The 19,411-nt window shown below is 35.6% G+C and overlaps 2 protein-coding genes across 4 annotated transcripts in view; both read right to left on the bottom strand.

The window, feature by feature from the left end:
- sbm (L-type amino acid transporter sobremesa) overlaps positions 1-2,293 on the bottom strand; it is a 123,638-nt gene extending 121,345 nt beyond the window's left edge. For both annotated transcript variants that reach the window (XM_088240669.1, XM_088240673.1), the window contains exon 1: positions 2,195-2,293. In XM_088240669.1, the coding sequence (XP_088096795.1) occupies positions 2,195-2,234 (40 nt within the window). In that variant the 5' untranslated portion in view covers positions 2,235-2,293. The remainder of the gene's footprint in view (positions 1-2,194) is intronic.
- The window catches only part of Lrr47 (Leucine-rich repeat 47), a 38,015-nt gene that overhangs the window by 14,807 nt on the left and 3,797 nt on the right, over positions 1-19,411 (bottom strand). The window contains exon 4 of one of the 2 annotated variants that reach the window (XM_088240676.1): positions 17,896-18,344. In XM_088240676.1, coding sequence (XP_088096802.1) covers positions 17,921-18,344 — 424 coding nt within the window. In that variant the 3' untranslated portion in view covers positions 17,896-17,920. Of the gene's footprint in view, positions 1-17,884; positions 18,345-19,411 lie in introns of those variants that run through there. The other variant, XM_088240675.1, reaches the window with a different exon arrangement.

Genomic DNA, 19,411 nt, shown 5'->3' with positions numbered 1-19,411 from the left:
ATGCATATCTCAGCCCTGCAAAATATACGGATCTCGACATTACAACACTATGAAAGTCATTTTGCAGCTATGTTTTTTCAATTCCCGGCATGGTTGATATGAAATATGTATTTATATAGGTGTTTTTTACAGTATGTAATATTTCGCAATCCCAAGACAGGCACTTGAAGCGTAAGGACTGATAATCTTACCTTCATGTTATAAAAACGATTAAGGTACGCTGCTTTTTAAAAAAATATTATTGTTAATAAAACAAATAATACATTTAGTAGATATCCACTCCAAGGAGTTTTAAAAAAAACCTCATTTTGGACCGTACAGATTTTTTTGACAATATAAATATCATACATACGTAGTTAATACATCCGAAATAGTAAGAAAACATAATATTAGAAACACAAAACATAGTACTTTACAGTATCTATATAAATTACAAACACTATAAAAAAGATTGAAGTACATAATATTTTATTTTTTTTAGTTGGTATACCAATGTAGTGCTCTATGCACCATAAGTTGCGGAAAGGGAATAATGAATAAACGATTTTTTTCAAAAAATGAAAAAGATTACGGCAAAAGATTTAGGGGTCCAAAAAGTGCAAAATAATCAGGTTGTGGTCCCGTGGCTAGTGTCTCGGACTCACATCTCAAAGGTCCATGGTTCGAATCCCACTCTACTCTAACTTAATTCCCATTTTCGAATAGTGAGTTCTTTCCAACTCGTTGAAAATGGCCCTAAAATTAAATATTTGGGTATAAAAAAATAAATATGTTTTATGTATGTATGTATGTGTATGCGCGTATGTACATGTGTATATATATATGCATATATATGTAGATATGTATATATATTTATATAATATATGTAATAATAATGCGCTGTTCCTCGATCAACACAGCACAAACTATGGCTCGCATGCACCAATGTCCCGATTGTGTCGTATTGTAAACTCGAGACAAGATCTGGACTTTTTTGGTGTAAGTCTATAGATTTAAAAATTTACTAAGATAGACCGGATCTTGTCTTGAGGTAGTAATTTTTTTTTGTCCTAGCTTTAATTTTATTTAGTTGTATTTTATTTTATAAGTCCCTGTATTTATTATAAGAAATTGTATTTACCAGTATTAAAATGGACTGAATAAGTCCGTCAAATAAATTAATATGTTTAAATGTATATGTGTGTATATATGTGTATGTATGTATATGTGTGTGTATATATGTGTATGTATGTATATATGTGTATGCGTGTATGTATATGTATCAAAATATGTATACGATTAAGTATATATTTTATTAGTCTGTGCTTTCTATTAACTTGTAAACTATTATCATGTATTAAAATGTAATTGCCCAGCCGGGAACGGGGTATGTACCCTTGTTAGCTGGGTAAAGTGAACATAACACTGTATTTATGATAAAATGTAAAAATACATATATTGAAAATTATCTTCCCAAAAATGTTGCAATTAATTTTGTGTGAAATGGCGTTCTATAATAAAAATAAACCTTTCAATTATTTTGAACTCTAATTTGAATAAAACGAATATCCGTATGAATGCATTTGTATGAACGCAATTAGCCGAAACAATTAAATGGATTGACAATGTTGCAAAATTACTCCCAATTCCCACGGGATGGAGGGAATATTTTCACCTCGCACCAGTCGACCTGTCAACTGTCACCGGTCACCGGTCCGGTGACAGTCACCACAGGAAGGTCACGAGTTATAACTTGTGACAGTGTCCACTCGACCGGCTAGCGCGACTTTTTGTCCGACAGTTTTTTAAACTCAATATCTTGCGTCGTTTTACGTTACGGCATTCGTGAAAAATAATTATGCAATACATGTACGATTTGTGTTGTACTAACACAATCCGGATAGATTTGCACGCAGCCTCCTCCGTGAAAATGTAAGGGATGAAACATAACCTCACATTTCACCGGACACACGCGCCTTCAGCGCGCCCTTTGATAAGTAATCAGCAATGTTTTGTTTGCAAAATGCAATCGTCTTTCGACTGTTAATAATTATATCAATATTTGTGACGGGGTGCTTGCATTTTAAATCGCCGTGGCTCGAAAATGGAGCGATTTTCTCGCATACGCCGCACGTTAAAATGGCGGAAATCGCCCTGAATTTTGCGCTTTTCTGCGTCGGAGATTATTACTAAGTGTGTTTGGAAAAGTACTCACCATTTGCCGTGTGCTTTTGAGGTTGTTCATGTTGATGCATGTCTCGGGACACCGTCTTATGTTCAAACGACCGATCGCTCTCATGTCACGAAAACTACTGACGACATTTTGTCCGCTTCATTCGGAAAATATTATAATGCACCACCGCGCAAAACGGTTTCACCCATCTCGCCTCACATCGAAAGAAAGCGGCAGCATTTTTGACATAAGTATTCATGTTGCCGGCAGTTTTCCTGACTGCTTGTTTTGTTGTAGATTTCAGATCCGCACGTTTTGATCCCACTGAAAACGGCGCAAATGGACACGCGCCGAAGTGTTAAAAGTTTCAGGACCTTGTGCAATATTCGACGTAGAGCCGGGTCCTTTCTTTTTACTCGAAATACGTCTACTGGTACGTACAACATATATAATGTCTTATATACCCCACTATGTTAAAGCTTAAAGGCCCAAATCCCAAATCTCTAGGTGTTAAAAATAAAAAGTATCAAGTGCGCTCTGACATTTCAATACACACGCATATTTGCTAAAATAACATTTTATAAAGTTGTATTATTATTGCTGTAGCTTTTTAACTAACCTACATATTATTTTTTATTCCGTGTTCAGGCGGCTAAAGAATATGTATAGATATGTGTGTAAAATAGAACCAAAACCCTGGACGAGTTTTTTCGACTCGATTGCAACTCTCAGATAAGAATTCTAAAAAGAGAAACAAAGTAGAGATAAGTTTAGTGATTGGCGCGTTTACCTGGTTACAAAACTCAATTCCACGTAAAATGTGTAATAAATATAATTTATCATGAAGGTTTGCCCTAGCAAAGGCTGCTCGCACATAACTAATAAGTACGATGAAACTGATTGTGGTCTGGCCGGATACCGGATATTCGGCGAGCCCCTAAGCCGGAGAGCCGGGTATCCGGCCCATCGTCTCTGAAAAAAAAAGTATGCAAAAAAAACTATTTTTGAAATACTGAGGGTTACTTCATTTTTCCCAAATGCGGTCGATACCGATAAATCAATTAAGTGGCATTGATTTCGTGCAATTTTCACAGTTAATGAATATGAGGTATCCGCCGGATGCCGGATAGTAAAATTAGGCCGGATAGGCCGGATACCCGATCGGTCAGGAATTTAACTAACTTATAATTACACGCGTTGCTATTTATATAATAAAATATTGTCTGAAAAAGACAGAAAATTGAAAGAAAGAGAGAGAAAGAAGATAAAATAAATCATAACGGGAATAGTTTTAAAAGAGGACTCGAAGTTAAATTTAATTGATTATTTATTATTTGAAGTTTTTGATTAATGGCTTTACTAATTTCTAATCGTTCTAAATTATCTAAACGAAAACCATTTTTATTGACATGCAAAATTTCTACACACGTTTCTTGATTAAATTCATGATTTTCGGATTTAAGATGATTTGCGAATTCTGAAAAATTATTATTACTCAGACATATTATATGTTCTTTGATTCTAACTTTAAATTTACGTGAAGTTTTTCCAATATAGAAATTTGGGCAATTTAAACAATTTAATTTATAAATTCCCGAATGATTTAATTGATCGTCCTTATCTTTACAATTTGTTAATATTTTACCTATGTTATTATTAGTATAAAAAGCTGGCCTAATATTGTCAGGTAAAATTTGTGCTATATTATTAGAAAATGAATTAATGTACAAAATTATACGCCAGTTCTCATTTTTATTGGAAATATTTTGGGAACTGTATTAGTATTTTTTCCTATAGTTTAATTTAAGTTTTTTATTCAAAATATTGTCAATTAAATTTGGTTCATAGCTATTATTGAAAGCAATACTCTTTATAGTATTTAATTCTAAGTCAAAATTATTTTTATTTAGTGGTATTGAAGTAAGCCGATGTATCATAGAAAAAAAAATTAAAGTGGTTTATACAAATTTATAAACAAATAAGTGTAAAATGTCATACCACAAAGTAAAAATTGTTTTTGATAACAATAATATGTTAAATGTATCTTTACTATTCAAATTCTCGTTAAGGTGATTCTTAACGAAAATATAAAACTCATTATTCATAGATTCTATAATTTTTTGTTGAAAAATGTGATTTTTAAGTTTTTTTTTGTTTTGTACACCATTTTGTTAAATAGACTTAAATTATATTTTTTTGTTATTTGTTACAATAAATATAGTGTAAAGTTTCCGCAAACCAAGTTTTGTAAAATTTCCATTGAAATTAAACGTTTAAAGCTAGGGTTTCCTAGGACAGCGGTGCCCGTATCTTAACGGCCGTAGTGAACGGTGATGCGGTATACAGCAGTTGTAACGGGGACTAGAGAGTGGTTTCCTAGGAAAACGGTGTTATCAACACCATTTAACACCGTTTTCCTAGAAAATCATTTTCTAGTCACTGTTACGACGGCTGTCCGCCGCATCACCGTTCACTACGGCCGTTAAGATACGGGCACCGCTGTCCTAGGAAACCCTAGCTTAAGTGGCATTTTTCAATAAAAAATTATAAAAGCGCCATCTATGAATAAGTTTCATATAAGCGTTTAGAACCACCTTAAATGTTTCACATATACGAGGGATGCTAGAATGTTTCCGATGATTAGTTTTAATGATACGAATATAGGAAATATCAGAGTCTAGTCGGTCTTGAGGGGACACGGCGAGCGAGTAGATTAATTTGTTTATAGGTAATATTATAATATTAGAAATGAAGTCACGGTAGAGTTTCGGAGGCTGCTGCAGTCGCCATGACAAGGCCCAATTTAATTCAAATTACAAAATGTTTTTTAAATACTTACTCCATCTTATTCACTTTTGCCAAAGCTTTCCAAAATACGAGAGCTTCAGCACGGACAGACTTTAAGTAAGAGTGAGACGCAATATACGTATTTTCATTATAATTCTGTAGAACGAAAGAGACGCCACTTATCGGTTTTCCACGAAACAAACAGACAGAAGATAATTTCATGTTACATTTTGCGAGTGGAAGCGAGACGTCCATACAAAATAGTAGGTGAAATATTTGAATACGTGCATTTTTACGTGAGAAAAAGAGACAGAAATGACAAATATAGCTGTAATATCACGAAGAACAGAGACAGGTATATTATCATATAGCCTAATCCTATAAAGAAGCGCCTCTACACGCTGGCCAATACGTTGGCTGATACGCTGGTAAGCGTGTAGAGAGGTGTTCGTTATTCCTTCGACTGATGCCCATGATATCCTTACTCAGATAAACCTTAATGTATCCCACCGTAACTTGCGTATTATACCAATCCCATCTTTACTGTGGGAAATTATAAAACTAACATCGGATTTTTTCCCCTCTGCGATGGATCCTCAGAACAGTGAACGAAATCTCACTAAACGGTACTGTCGATGTGTTCTTACAGCAAAGGCAGGCATTTAAGAAGCAAGCGGTGTTGGCTCTCCTGACTCGCGATGTCACACTTGCCACTAGATTATCCCATATTTATACCTTTTGTTAATTATACATTTTGTAAATTAAATAAGTTTTTCAGACTGTTTAGATTAACTATTACTCATTGATGTCAATTTATTAGGCCCTACTTAAGCCTGTTGATTGGCTTTAAAAAAAATAAAATTGTAAAAATAAAGTGGACCGTAAAGGTGGACTAAGGTCTCAGGTTCGATTCCCGATACGGTTGACATGAAACATTTGTTTGAGAAGGTGTTTTTACATTAGAATATTTCATAGTCCCTGGACTGGCACCTAAAGCATAATACTGATCATCTTACATTCATGTAACAAAAATAATCAAGACGTGCTTCGGTTGGTGTACCAATGCAGTACCCTATGCACCACGGAGCGCGAAAAGGGGAATGGTGATATATAATTTATTAACAGTTTCTTCCATGGTAACTCCATAATTTTAAAAGTTTTTTCGTTGCTCATTTTCAGGCAGCCATATTGTCGTAAACCAAGAAAAAACACGCGAAAAATCACGGAAAATCGCGTGCGCTCCGGCGGTTCAAAGCGCAATAATTTTTTTTTTTTTTTTTCAATAGATTTTACGGACAATGCCAAATTTAAACAAATCATACAACGAAAAAAAAATACAGTAACAAATAATAGAAGCAATACAATAAAGAAAAGCAAAGACAAGTAAATACATTAGACAGGCATTATGCAATCCAGGTTAATTCTACAAATATAAAATTAACTTATTGGAAATATTTCTTCACTCAATTTGTAAAAAAAAATCAATTTACAATCAAAATAATCTAGATCTTGATTTTCATTATTTCTGAGTCTACGTGAAGGAACATTAAGAGATATTTTTTGGAGAATAGTCGGGACATCAAATAAACTATCAAGTATTTTAAACATGCAAATTAAATCTACATTAAATCGAAGTTGTAAGATCTGGGCCAATGCGTCGACGCGATGACCAGCGTTCTGCCAGACACAAGTTAATGCCCCCACCTGTACGCCTGCCAGCGTATCGGCCAGCGCATTCGCCTGCGTAATGGCCAGCGTGTAGATGCGCTTAGTTACTAATGAACGAGAGGGATATGATCATCTAATTCTGTGACGTCAAAGTTTGAAAAAATACTGCGTGGACTACGTAACAAAATTAACAACGAATTTGGCCACATTTTTAATAGGGGTAATAATTCATCATCGTCATCATTCCCTTTCCGCACCTAATGGTGCATAGGGCACTGGATTTGTACTCCAATCGCAGCGTATATTAATCAATTTTGTTACATAAGGATAAGGTGATCAGTATTACGCTTCAGGTACCAGTCCAGAGACTATGAAATATTCTAGTTGTGAAAAATATTTCATATCAACCATGACGGGAATCGAACCCGAAACCTCTTGCATGGTAGGCAAACGCGCCATTAAACCATTACACCAAAAAAAATATAATTTTATTTAATTTACTTTCATATAATTTGAAATTCTCTATCCTTACCTCTGTTTTGTATAAATGTTTGTTTTGTATAAATGTTTGTTTTGTAAGAACAAAAATCGCGCTTTTCCTCTTTCCAATTGTTCCAAGAAGTTAAACTTTTAGAAATAAGACAAAAAACAAAATTGTTCTCAATGTTTAAAATATATATTTAAGAACCAAAATGTATTTACAAGTAATTCAAATAGATCAATTCTAAGAAGGAATCGTGTTCTAGAAATACGACATTGTAAAACGAGGCTAGCAAGGAGACATGCATATTTTATGGGCCCAAAAAAATTTAATTCTTTTTTTACTGATAATATTTCATTGATCTCAACCTTTAAAATTTTCCGTCTTTTAAAAACACGCACTATACTGGATTGAAACTAAAGATATCAACTCTTTTTTTCTATGATATATTTTGTTGCCCTTTAATAATAAGGAATATTTTTACATTTTTTATTTCCTTTTTTAATTACTATAAAATAAAAAGTACCTTATAATCTTTTACAGAATGTTTTCTTTTCTCTTTCTTATATAACACAAACATATTATACCTGTCCATTTATTATAGGAGCAAATATTCATAAACATTTCTTGTATACCCACGAACAGGCCATGCCTTTGTGGGATTTTTGTTTACTGTTTTTACTGTTAATATGTATTTCATTGCTATGTAATTATCCTTGATTTTTTAATACTCTGTTTTACCTCTTATGTATATCGAAAAAAAAACAGCTAAAATATTTTATTTTTTTTAAACTCCTTAATAAAGATACCAGTCTTGAAGATGTCGCGAAAGCGATAAAACCAGTCACTCGATATTCCAAATTTGTGGATTCAAGTATCACTCGTCTTTTATTTCTATAATAAACGACAATTATATACTAATAATTACCATAAATAAACTTAGTAAGCACCCATTGTCGATAATTAAATTGCGTCTTTTTTAATGAAGTATTTCTTATTTTTCCTTACTCTCCGAAATGGGGGTCAGCGGTATACAAGCTCCTGACGTTACTGCGACCTGTTAAGCTTTATTGTGAAGGGTCTCCGTGAATCAGTTCTGGGTTGCTATTCCGAATCTTCTCGCGGGGGTAGAGAAGATTTCTACGTAAAGTGGGAATTTTTATTTTTTGAATGCGACTACACTTTGCTTCATATGTATGAAGCAAAGTGTGTTCATATGGCCACACTGATGATTTAACGTCAAATTAGGTAAAAAAAAACATTTTATAATCGACATTTCGTAGTTTATTCGAAGTCACACGTCATGCCAGCCGAGTGCGCTTCTAACAAACATTGCGTACAAGTATGGAGCGGTAACTTAATACGTGCCGTTTGTCCCATAAGGGGAAATGTGTCGAAATGTGCATATTTTGAAGTATTGAAGAAAATTTCTCCAACGTCACACGAAAAAAATAGAATACCATTAGCGTCATATTTTTTGATTATTTAAAAAAAATAATATGGCGCACTTTAATGCATTATCACTATGTAAAGATTGTATAATAATGGAGAAAGTAATGCTGATATTGATATCTTTAACGATACATTAAATAATTATAGGAAAACTGTAACGCAATTTATAAAATCAAATAGTCACTTATGTTAGTTAGGTAAAATAATTTGTAATAATCTGTTGGTATTAATTTATTGTGATAACTTTAAAAACAATCATAGAATTCAATTAAGCTAGCCAATTAAAAAAATATCTAATATTTTAAAATAAAATAAAATAACTTTGTTTTTATGTACCACTTATATTTTTATAATTTGACAACCAACTAGTTTCGGCAATACTACGCCTTCTTTAGGGTTAATTACAAACTAACATAACATATATAAATTTTTCACAGTGAGGGTAGAGTGGGCGTGGCTATGGGAGTAGAGAAGAGAGGGGGTTTGTGTGTGGATTTAAGGACTATTACTAAGATTTATTTGAATATTAAAAGTTTTATTTACAGCCTTTCTAATCTCCAATATTTAATAAAAACAAAGCGATTTTATTTTATTTTAATATATTAAATAATAATGTTCCACAAAGTAAGTGCTTCAAACATCAAAAATAAAAATAATATCCACTATTAACTTTTTTTCTATTTTTATGCATGCTGTGTTCACGTATAATTGATGAACAATATCTAAAATAACAATTTATGATTATTATACCAATGTCATATGTATTGTTTATTGTTTATGAACCAAAATAAAAAAATTACAAATCCAACAAATACTTGAAGATGGACGGTCAAGTTGGAATGATTAGCGCGCGTGCATCAGAAGATGAACGAATATAGAGGAAGCTATATCTGCACGCAAAAATAGAGTGATATAGCGTTATATCCTCTTTGCCCACTAAAACTTATCTTGATTATTTTTATACACGGAATGTAGTCTGTCAGTCAAACAGTAAAATATATTGTATTTAGGGGATCCAAAAGCCCATTCTCAGTCTGCAGCTGCCGTAGAATCCTAGGGAACTTCGTCAGTTGCGGAGAGAGAAATGTTAACTAAATTATTCCAATGAAAAATTTCTGTCAATCGGACTCCGATCGCCTGATGTATCGTAGATGTATATTGAAACCTCAATGGTACAATGAAACCATATTGAAGAACGCTTAGTAAGATTACCATTACTCTATACGTTATATGAATAATAACGACTGGATATTATTTTATTGAGAAGATCCATTCCTCCGTGCAAATTCATTCTCATATATTGGAACGATTGCAAAATGTTTGTACACGTTTTATCTTTATTCTTCGCAAATTCGACCACATAACCGAATATCGCACGCAACTACACTGGCTCAGCCTTCACAATATTTTTAATAATCCCACTTCGCCTGTTTATCTGAGAGAGCTCTTCCAACCTCTATCACAACATGGACTATTTCTTCGTTCTAGTAACGAGAGAACCCTTTTAATACCGTTTCACCGCTCTAATTTTCTTGCCTCCTCTTTCACAGTTTTAGCTGCTCGATTGTGAAATAATCTACCCACTAATGTTAAAGGCACGCCCCTTCTTTATTTCTACATTTAAATCAAGATTGAAATTTCACTATCTTAATTGAGTTATTCTTTTCTCCTTCTTCTTTCCTTCCCATCTCCTCTCCACGCTTCATAGTATAATGTCATATATTTTTTTAGTTCATTTTGTATAAAACTATAAAATCTAGTGTTAATACCTTAGAAAATGTCCATGTACTGGTAATTTTCTTAAACTGAACGGTTTGGGTAGGTAGGAAAAAATTGCTTTAAGGCAATATTATATGTAAATAAATTGTATGTAAAGTATTAAAAAAATAATAATAAGTTCGTTACAGAACCAAACAGCGAAAACGTACATTCATTGCCTACTTAAATTAAACAATTAATGATACTATTTGGTGACGCGAGAGAGAGGCGCGAAAATTATTTCCTCGATAGCTTAGAGAGCGCATGAACTGATCCAAGATGGTCCAACAAGGTCAGCCAACACACACGTTACTAAGGACGTTTACTGCCACTTAATATGCAATAGAAATCGACTCACCTGTGTTGAAGTGTTCCCCCTCGCTCCACCAAATATTATAATGCGGGAATGATGCGGATTTTAGGTTCTTTCTTTATTCGGCTTTGTGTATCAGGATTTTTGGATATTGGATGCGGTGATGATAATAATGTAGACACTTAAGCGGTAACTTTTTATGATAGCGGTAGGAATATGATTTTTTCGTTGTTAGTTTATCGTGCGGATCACAGAAGACATTTTACATTTGTTTTTAGGAAAAATACAGAAGTCAGTTTTATATTTGAATGTGGAATTTGTGAATTGTTGCAATGCGGTAGGTACTGCCAGGCTGCTCAGGTTCCTACTTCTCAAGGAAAAGCCGACAACCAAAACACATAAATGGCAGTAAACATTCACGCGTAACTACTATTTATTTTTATAATATGTAGGTACCTATCCCAGATTAGGCGGTTAAAATCACTGACGTATACGTCATTGGTTAAAATAAATAACACAATATATGTAATAAATATTACAGCACCTATACAATGTTTAAATATGACCTGGAATTAGTAAAATAACCAATAATCAATATTTATTTTATCCCGTCCAAAGTAATCACCATTAGAGTTCACATATGCTAACTTATTTTTCAATTTTCATAGCACTTCTCGTAGGCCGATTCCGGAATGGCTTTCAGATCCCTCTGCGAATTTTCTTTTTTCACCGCGATCAAGTCAAAATGATTTCCGCGAAGTGGTAATTTGAGTTTAGGAAACAGTAAAATGTCACACGGAGCCAAACCATGTAAATACGGTGCTTGCGAAATTATTTTTTCGTTGTTTTTTCCAAATAATTGCGTGCAAGGAGAGATGTGTGACACGGCGCATGTAATGCAAAAAACGAGAGTTACCTTTCCATAAATCTGGTCTTTTTTGGCGAATATTTTCCATAAAACGCTTCATACGTTTAAATAGGATTCCGTATTTACTGCCTGACCTGTTGGAAGGAACTCCAAAGTGAAAAACACCACGATAATTGAAGAAAACGGTCAACACTTTGATTTTTGAGCGTCTTGGCGTGGTTTTTTCGGGTTTCGGCTCAGTTGACAAGCGCCTCTCCGAAATATTTATATACTCACGTCTCATCACCCGCAATGATGCACTGAATAGCGGTATCATCCATAGAAAGTATCTCTTGAGCGACAGATTTGCGTTGATTTTTTTGAAGAAAATCAAGCAACCTTCGCGCAAGCCGCATCGCAACACGTCAAATGTCCAAAACATCGTGTATAATACTGTGCACTGATTATCTCAAGGTCGGCAGCTAACTCTCGTATAGTTACTCGTCGATCTTCAAGAACTATTTTCTTAACTTTTTTATGTTTTCTTCGACGGAGATGAGGCAAGTCTTAATCCACTTTTTAGCCCTCTTTATACCACTCCTATGCCTGTGTTTTAGATAAAGTAGACTCCGCATAGGCTTTTTGTAAAATTTTCAATGCGTTTGAACACGAAAATTTGTTGGAAAGGGAAAATTTAAGGCAAATTATTTACTCCATTAATTTTGACAGTGAAATTCGCAGATTACTCGACAGATTGACTACATTCTTCTACTTGCCCCCCGATGCTGACGATCACTACAGCGAAAGCATCTTGGTCCTTGGCGCTACTCCGAGGCCAGGACAACTGCTTGTTGGATGTACTCGCCATAGTGATTCCTGGGAAAATATGACCAGAGTGGTTTCCCGTTGCCTTCTATGGTGGATTTTTCTGTCGGGGTTACCTTCCCTTAGCTGGTTGGATCTGGTTTGGAGGGGCCAGAAACTCGCATTCCTCTCGTTATCTGCTGTGATCACACCGTTATGAGTGTGATCCCATTTCCCGGGGTTCGCGACGTGGACGCTAACGAGTAGGACTAGTCAGTAGTGTTGCCGGTGGAATGCGACTGGGCGTTCGTAGCATTTTATAGAATCACACATTCCAGCAAGATGTGACTCACTGCGACCCTACTGACGGTTCGAACCCCATATTACAGATCACAAGCAACCTACATTACAGATCGCACTAAAAATTGACACGCATGTCTATGACCTTAAAAAAAATTGCAATGTATTGAACGCGGTTCTTTTGAATTACAAATTCCGGGTAATATTTGAACATACCAATATCTATACTCGAACAGTATACCAAGAGTCATAATATAAATCCTTTGTTCCGGTAAGCCTGAAACTTATCCACAAAGAACTCCGCCCTTTCAATATTTACATGAATGCTTATTTTCTCTCCTATTCTTATTTCACTTCATTGAATATCGAATAACTAACCTTCGCTAGATCAACTACTGTTGGAAGAAAAGTTTTAAGCTGTTTACATTTCAAAGTATAATGCCGATATTATGACGTAGGTATAAATTAATACTGTGGTCCGTCGTGACCTTTAATTCTGTCAATTGTTAGTACTCGCTTCAGTAAATAATAAAATCCATAAATCTCATTGTTGAACGCGCGTTGATCAATGAAAATAATTACACGGAACGAACTTACTAATAGTACCTATACTATATCCCAAAACAACGTCGCATTTAATTAATTGGTCTGTCGTTGCTATAAATTAGTTTTGTGACAGACCTTTAATTAATTTCTAATTGTTTTAAGTTTTCTGTCAAGTATCTGCTACGGGCTATTCCTAGCTTAAGTGTCACGTGACACGCCTCGCGAATTTCATAATTCTATCATTTTTATATACCGCCTGGTGTCAAGCAATCGGACTAACATCGATGTTGTAAGAAATGCACGCATATGGGAACATACCTTACGATAAAAAATAAACGGGAATTCAGTAAAAATACGCAAAATTGTATATTTCAATAAAAAAATAATATTATCCCCTTTAAAATACTCGCTATTTGCGGCGATACGTTGATGCCAACGCTTAATCCAATTGTCTATGCACTTTTCATACGCCTGCAAAGGTATGGCATTTAGCTCTCGCAGCGAATTCTCTTTTATGGCATCAATCGTCTCAAAAGTGGAGTAGTCCTAAATAAAAAAAGTACCGGAGCGCACCGCCACCACCCACGGTGAAGTGGGAGGGGGAAGGGGGGAGACACAAGTTTAGACTTTTGCCAGTTATCGGCAATAAATACGTTTGTAGTTATTTCGAATTGTTTGAAGAGACTTAAGTAGATATTTTTTTGAAACGTATTATCTGTTCCTGACCAGAGCCGGAGCGCCGCTCCGCTCAGATAAAAAGTGCCGGAGCGCCGCTCCGGTGCGCTACGGCCCGACTACACCACTCTCAAAGCGCACAAAAATGGTTTATAGAACACAAAACCGTCGGTTATCGCAACGAACGGCTAACTGTTCGTTACACTTGCGGAAGTTTGATTTGATGTTTATAAAACCGGCCCTTTGATTCTATTTCTCCTTCTGGACTATTCTTAATTCTATGGTAGCAGCATTCAATGAGGAAATTCAGCGGTTTTTTCAATTTTTTTATTTGTTAATAGACTGTTAAACTAAGCCGAAAAAAATTGATTTAAATTTTATGTATTATTTGCCTCGTGGTGTAGTGGTCAGCGCGTTTGACTAACATGCGAGAGGCCTCGGGTTCGATAGGTTACTGACAAACATACTTTAAATGAAAAAAAAATAAAAAATTCAGGCGTTGTCTAGTAAGTAGGGGAAATAAATCAGTCAGATTAATTTCACCAGGATACTAAATGTAAATAATGAGGGTGTGTGTTTAGGAGTCCTACACCAGTCAAAGTGTAGACAGAAGAAACAGGTATGTATGTAGAATTTACTATTTATTCACATTTAAATACAAGTAAAATATTTTGTCAAATAAATGACGGGCATAGTAACGTCCGTGAGAGAGTACTGGAGAGATGTGTTGAACCGGCTGCACTTGAACTACATGCTGGAGCTGATTGACTGCGTCGAGCTGACTAGTCGGGCTGACTGGGCAATACCACGCCCTGTGGTCTCTTTATAGGCCACCCTCTTTTGTTCTTCATTTCTCCATGGCGTGGATGAACTGCGGGACATTGCTCATATCCAGGCGGGTATGCTCTGTGCCATGCTGTTAGTCTTGCAGAATATTTTTTTATTTTATTTGGGAAACTAACAGATCTACATACATATTTATAGTAAACAAACATATTATATAGTGTATAAACTCAGAACTAATAACAGATTTCCACAAAGTATACAAAGTTAGTAAAGAAAATATTTTCCATATTAAATAAATACATATAAAAATGTTATTTTCGTGTACTTTTAAATATTTTTCAAAAATTAATGAAATTTTTTTTAAGAACAGTAAGTTATTGCAAATTTTTTTTTTTTTTTTTAATATTTGCTTTCTTATGATTTACCCAAATATTTAATTTTGAGGGCCATTTTCAACGAGTTTTAAATAACGCACTTTTAGAAAATGGGAATCGAGTTGGGGTACAGTGGGATTATTTTCGGTTTACAAACAACATTCGCTTTTTATGGATCCCAATCAGATTCTTTTCTTATATTCCTCATAATTTCTTCCCATTTATTTCCTTTTACTGGATTTTTGGTAATGCTAAAATAATATTACCTGACATTCAATACATTTATGAAAATCGCATTCATGAACAAAGTGCACCCCTGTTGGTGAAAAGAGCCGAGTTTGACATTTGCAAAAAGAATTCAATATTTGAAAATAAATTATTATATGTTTTGGAATTGAACCATAAACAACTACCTAGGTACCAACTTATCGATGAAAAGTCTTTTTGTATCGATGAAACGTTCGAGCAGGACAACATCTGTCGGGTCTACTAGTTTAATATATCTTGGTATTTATTCCGCCTCGTGGTGTAATGGTCAGCACATTTGCCTACCATGCAAGAGGTCTCGAGTTCGATTCCCGACAGGGTTAATATGAAATATTTATTCAAAAGGGTGTTTTCACACCAGAATATTTCATAGTCCCTGGACTGGTACCTGAAGCGTAAGACTGATCATCTTACCTTCATGTAACAAAAATGATCAAGGTACGCTGCGATTGGTGTACCAATGCAGTGCCCTATGGGAAAGGGAATGATGATGGTATTGATTTAAAATTTATTCAGCGCCTCTTCCAGGTAAAAATTCTGCCAAAGAAAATCGAGAAGCCCGGAAACGGACGCAGCAACCTCCTATAACAAACGTTTTGAGGGTGCAGCGGTGGATCTGACTAGGACACGTGCTGCAGATGCCTTTTCTTCACACCTACAGGCTCCCGCCTTTCTGAAGACCGTCGATGTCCATATTTCAGCTTTATCTGGCGGAACTGCCGAGAGTACTGGTCTCCTGGAGGTGATAAAGGAAAGAAAGAAGAAATATCAATCGTGTTATTTTTTCATGCAGTGTGGATTTTCGCCATGGTGTGAAATGGGTCAATCACGCAGTAGAGGTGGGTAAGACTCTGTCACTGAAAAGATACGTGTCTCTTGATCTATATCTTTTAAGTGACCGAATCCTTTAAGTAGTCCAATCGAACTAATGTATCTTTTGCTCATTTGGCTCATTTAGGTCATCATATCTTCGCATCTTTCGCATCTTCGTATCATTTGTATCATCGCATCTTGAATTCATCGCATCGCAAATTGAGAGTATCCACAGAAATTTTATTGAAATCGAGCTGGAAATGCATTTATAAACTATTGCTTGAAAATGTAAAAATGTGGCTTAGTCAAAATCACGCATTTTTACCAATGCAAGTACAGGGTGTTCTTTAAACCCTGTCACATCCGAAACCACGATGATCAGTATAGGCAAGAAGACATATAAGCATATTTAAAAAAATATTTAAAAAGAAGAAAATTTTTCAAAATAAATTATTAAAAAAAAACAAATGGTTGCTTACGTTGTTCTATGACAGTTCTTCCAATTGGTTCATTTACGGTGACCAAACCAGATATCCTTCAAAGCTCTCATATCATTGCATGGTTCATATGAACCAGTGACGTCATTCAAAGTAGTGCATTTTTATTTTTTTTTTTTTTTTCGTACATCTTTGAGAAATTTTACAGTACAATTTAATGCTCTAATTTTTACCGCGCGCAAGAAAACATTTTTGTATCCAATTTCCCGTAGGGCTGAATGCAGTGTCCTATGCACAATTAGATGCGGAAAGGGAATTATGATTAAATAATATATATTAAAAAAATTTAAAAATGATTGCTGGTTTTGTATGGAAAAATATTAATTATTTCAATATTTTTAGTAGGGTTTATTTACAAAGAGAATATTTCTTTACATGTATAAATATTAAGCTGTATACTTTGTTTTACTTCTTTTAAATATTTTTCGATGATAGGGTAAAAGTGTTTACAAGAGTAGCCCCTGAACACGTTTTAAATAAATACAAAAAAGTACAATAAATGTCAATCCACCCTAGTTTTATCATGCTGTTTGGATTAAAAGGATTTGTGTTAATTAGGCCTATGTGTTCAATAAACAAACACTTGTACACTTCGGAAATGTTTATAGATAGAGCAAATGACTATGTATGCGTCGCCTCAACTTAAATAATTTACCTGTACTTAACCTATCTACTAACTACGCATACCGTATGGTGACACGGAATACAGACGTAGCGAACGAATGAACTAAATGAGCTAGATATATAAAAGATACGAACGATTCAAAAGATCCGAATGACACAAAGATCCGAATGACGCGAAAATTCATTTAGTTCGGCGATCTTTTCGTTCGTGAACTAACTGACCGAAATGAAAGAAACATATCTCTAGTTCAATAGTGGAGCTGGTAGAAGTAAAATGGATTGTCTCATTCACCCAAACCAATATTGAATCAACTGCTCCACTAGTGTATGGGTTTTTCTTCTTTTCATTGTGCGTTTTGTAATATAAATAATATAGATGTACATAAATTAATTATAAACATAAATACGAAGTGTTTAAAACTGTGTGAACATTTTGTTAATTATCTCTGTTTATAAGGTTAGTCGTCTTTGTTTATTCTCAAATGTAAGAATATTTAAAAAAAAGTATATTGTTAAGTGTCCTCGGCACGGGTAACCCCAGTGAGGTCACATTATTTTATTATTAATTATAGTTTGTAAGAGAAAAATATGAATAAATAAATATTTCCGACCTTGTCAGTATGACCGGGTCGTTCGCGAACTACACATGTCATGTAGTGTACTCGCGGTCCGTATGTGCACGGCAGCTAGTTTCCACGGATGTATTTTATGCAAATCAAACGGAAAATAAAGTAACAGTATGAGGGAAAACAAATTTATTACTAAATAGCATAAAATCAGAAGCGTCTCCCGACGGTGATGCGGGAGCAGGCGGCCGAGCAGCTGAAACAGGAGAAGGCCACGAGGGAGTCCAAGGCGCAGTCCAGGGTCACGCTCGGGAACCAGGACCTGAGGGGCAGCACCTGTATACCGGGCTCCCCCGCTTCGGGCACGGGGGCGCCACACGCCGCGCAGCCCGCCGCGCCGTCCAGCAGCGCCACCAGCGTGAGGGGCAGGGCTCCGCGCGAGTAGGGCAGCGCGCGGCGCAGCGCAGTGGCCGCGGCCAGCTGTACGAGGGGGCGCGCGCCGGACAACGGGGCGGGGGCGCAGGCGGTGGCCGCGTTGAGGAACCCGTTGCCGGAGATGTCGAGCTGCTGCAGGTGCAGGAGCAGCAGGGCCCCCGGGAGGCAGCGCAGCTCGTTGTTGGAGACCGACAAATACCTGGAGAATATACATAAAAGGTCTACACAACGTCACCCCAATGCCGAATTCCAGAAACACAGCTCTAAAAATGTATATTTATGATATTTGTTTTTTTTTTCAAAGAACCATTTAAGAACCACTCGAACTTTAAATTTAAATAAAACAAGTTGTATGTGAGATATTATATTTTTTATTTTATTTGAAAGAGTATTCAATTACACTATAAATGGAATATGATATTAGGCAAATGGCCAGCGCGGTTTTGCTGGATAGCACGTATTTAAGAGGTCCAATTTTCAATGACACAACCACATAAATTGGGCTTGATATCATTGATGGCATTTTTTATGTTGACGTTTAAGGCATCAAACGTCCGTGGCTTATTCGCATAGACCAGTGATTTAACGTAGTCTCACAAGAAAAAGTTTAATGGCGTTAAATCACACATTCTCGGTGGCCAGTTGACGTAGCCGAAACGCAAGATAACTATGCTGCCGAATTTATTCATGCGGAAGATCCATTGTTGTATGCGTTGTGTGGCATGTAGCACTGTCTTTATGAAACCATATGTCAATGAGATCCATATCTTTCAATTAAGGCCACAAAAATTGGTTATTATTGACCTGTACCTCTCTCTGTTGACAGTTATGGCATTGCCAGCATCATTTTGGAAGTAGTACAGGCCAATGACCCCGCCGGAGCAAATCCACACCCAAACAGTGGCTTTTTCTGGATGCATTCCCAGCTGATGGATCAAAATGGGCCAAATCGCTGAAGATTATTTCCCTAATGAACGTACCCTGAACTGAGCACTAATTTTGATAGTAAAGTTCAATGATTTGCACAGATAACTCAACTGTTACTTTCCATGATGATTTGCCCAACATTAATTATTACAACCTCTAAATTTGACAGCTGTAGGTAAACCAACATGACCGCATAGAATTAAGAATAGTCCAGAAGGAGCGAAGAATCATATTTGAATACATCGGACTGTGCCCAAAAATTCCCCCACTTTGCCCCACTTACGCCGCGCGCATGCATATAGTCGCCACATAATGTTGCTAGATCGCGAAAAATATAAC

Source organism: Micrasema longulum, unplaced genomic scaffold, assembly GCF_059751315.1.
Source record: "Micrasema longulum isolate JH-2025_06_02 unplaced genomic scaffold, ASM5975131v1 h1tg002547l, whole genome shotgun sequence".
In the NCBI taxonomy this organism is placed as follows: Eukaryota; Metazoa; Arthropoda; class Insecta; order Trichoptera; family Brachycentridae; genus Micrasema; species Micrasema longulum.
Note: the sequence above shows the minus strand (reverse complement) of the source record. Positions and strands in the feature narration are given on the sequence as shown.